General features: G+C 66.4%; 1 protein-coding gene across 1 annotated transcript in view; it reads left to right on the top strand.

Moving 5' to 3' along the window:
• Positions 1-6: 6 nt before the first annotated feature.
• Positions 7-1,193, top strand: part of LGI2 (leucine rich repeat LGI family member 2) — a 29,102-nt gene continuing 27,915 nt past the window's right edge. The window contains exon 1 of the mRNA XM_007448800.1: positions 7-275. Coding sequence (XP_007448862.1) covers positions 79-275 — 197 coding nt within the window. The 5' untranslated portion in view covers positions 7-78. The remainder of the gene's footprint in view (positions 276-1,193) is intronic.

Here is a 1,193-nt window from a genome sequence, read left to right as displayed (position 1 = left end):
GCGTCTGCAGCGGCGCGGAGTCCGAGCGCGCGGCGCGGCAGCGGGGTTCGCGGCCGGGGCGGGGAGCGGGGACGCGGCATGGCGCTGCGGCGGGGCGGCGGCGGGGCGCCGGGACGGCTGCTGTTGCTGCTGGGAGCCGCGTGCCTGATCCCGCCGAGCGCGCAGGTGAGGCGGCTGGCGCGCTGCCCCGCCACTTGCAGCTGTACCAAGGAGTCCATCATCTGCGTGGGCTCCTCCTGGGTGCCCAGGATCGTGCCGGGCGACATCAGCTCCCTGTGAGTGAGTGGGACCCCGGCAGCCCCTGCCCCGTCCTGCTCCACCCGGCGCCCGCCGCCGCCCAGGAGTTGCCTCTGGCGCCGGGACAGCGCGACCCTGACCCCACTTCCCGGCCCCTTCCTTTGCGTTTGGGTTGGGACGCGCGGTGGGACGTGGGTTGGAGTCTCGGGCCCCAGGGAGGATGAGGGGAACCCGAGATCCAGAGTCTGGGAAGCCAGACAAGTCCCTGGGGCAGTGTTTCTCAAAGTCTGGCCCGCGGGCCACCTGCATCAGATCCACCTGGCGGGGGGTGGGGGGGGGGCGGGCTTGTGCCAATGCAGATTCTGGGGCCCGCACCGAATGATGCAGGGTCTGAGAGAGGAGCCTTGGAGTCTGCGTTTGGCCTCCCCAGGTGATTCTGGGGCGCATTAAAGTTTGAGAGGATGTGTGTTGGGGGTGGGAAGGTTGTGTGGGGGGCATGTGTATGCAGCCCAGCATGACTGGAACGCTTGCAGAGGGATGAGGTCTCACCGTCCCCCCTGAGGTCTGGGGCTGTGGTTTACACGGTGCCCTCCTCTGGACCTGTCCACACTGCAGGTGGGGCAGTACCTGGGAGAAGGCATGTCACCTCTAGAAGTGGAGATGCCGCCGCATGTGGCCCGGAAGAGGGAAATACAGAGGACCTGGCGGAGCATTGGGGAATGTGGGCATCCAGCCCAGAGGGCAAGTGCTGGGAGTCAGCCGGACTCCTTGCCCTGAGCTCATAAGGGCTTCTTGCCCCCCTCCTCACCGCGTGTTGTGCTGGCTGCTTATTCAGTATTGGAGGAACGGACAGGAAAGGGCTTCCCATTATTGGTCCACCTGCTCAGGGGCTTTTAGCCTGGCCTCACACAGCCACTCAAACCACATGGCCAGCTCTCATAATGGCTGGGGAAGGG

Source organism: Lipotes vexillifer, unplaced genomic scaffold, assembly GCF_000442215.2.
Source record: "Lipotes vexillifer unplaced genomic scaffold, Lipotes_vexillifer_v1.1 scaffold100, whole genome shotgun sequence".
Classification (NCBI taxonomy): Eukaryota; Metazoa; Chordata; class Mammalia; order Artiodactyla; family Lipotidae; genus Lipotes; species Lipotes vexillifer.
Note: the sequence above shows the minus strand (reverse complement) of the source record. Positions and strands in the feature narration are given on the sequence as shown.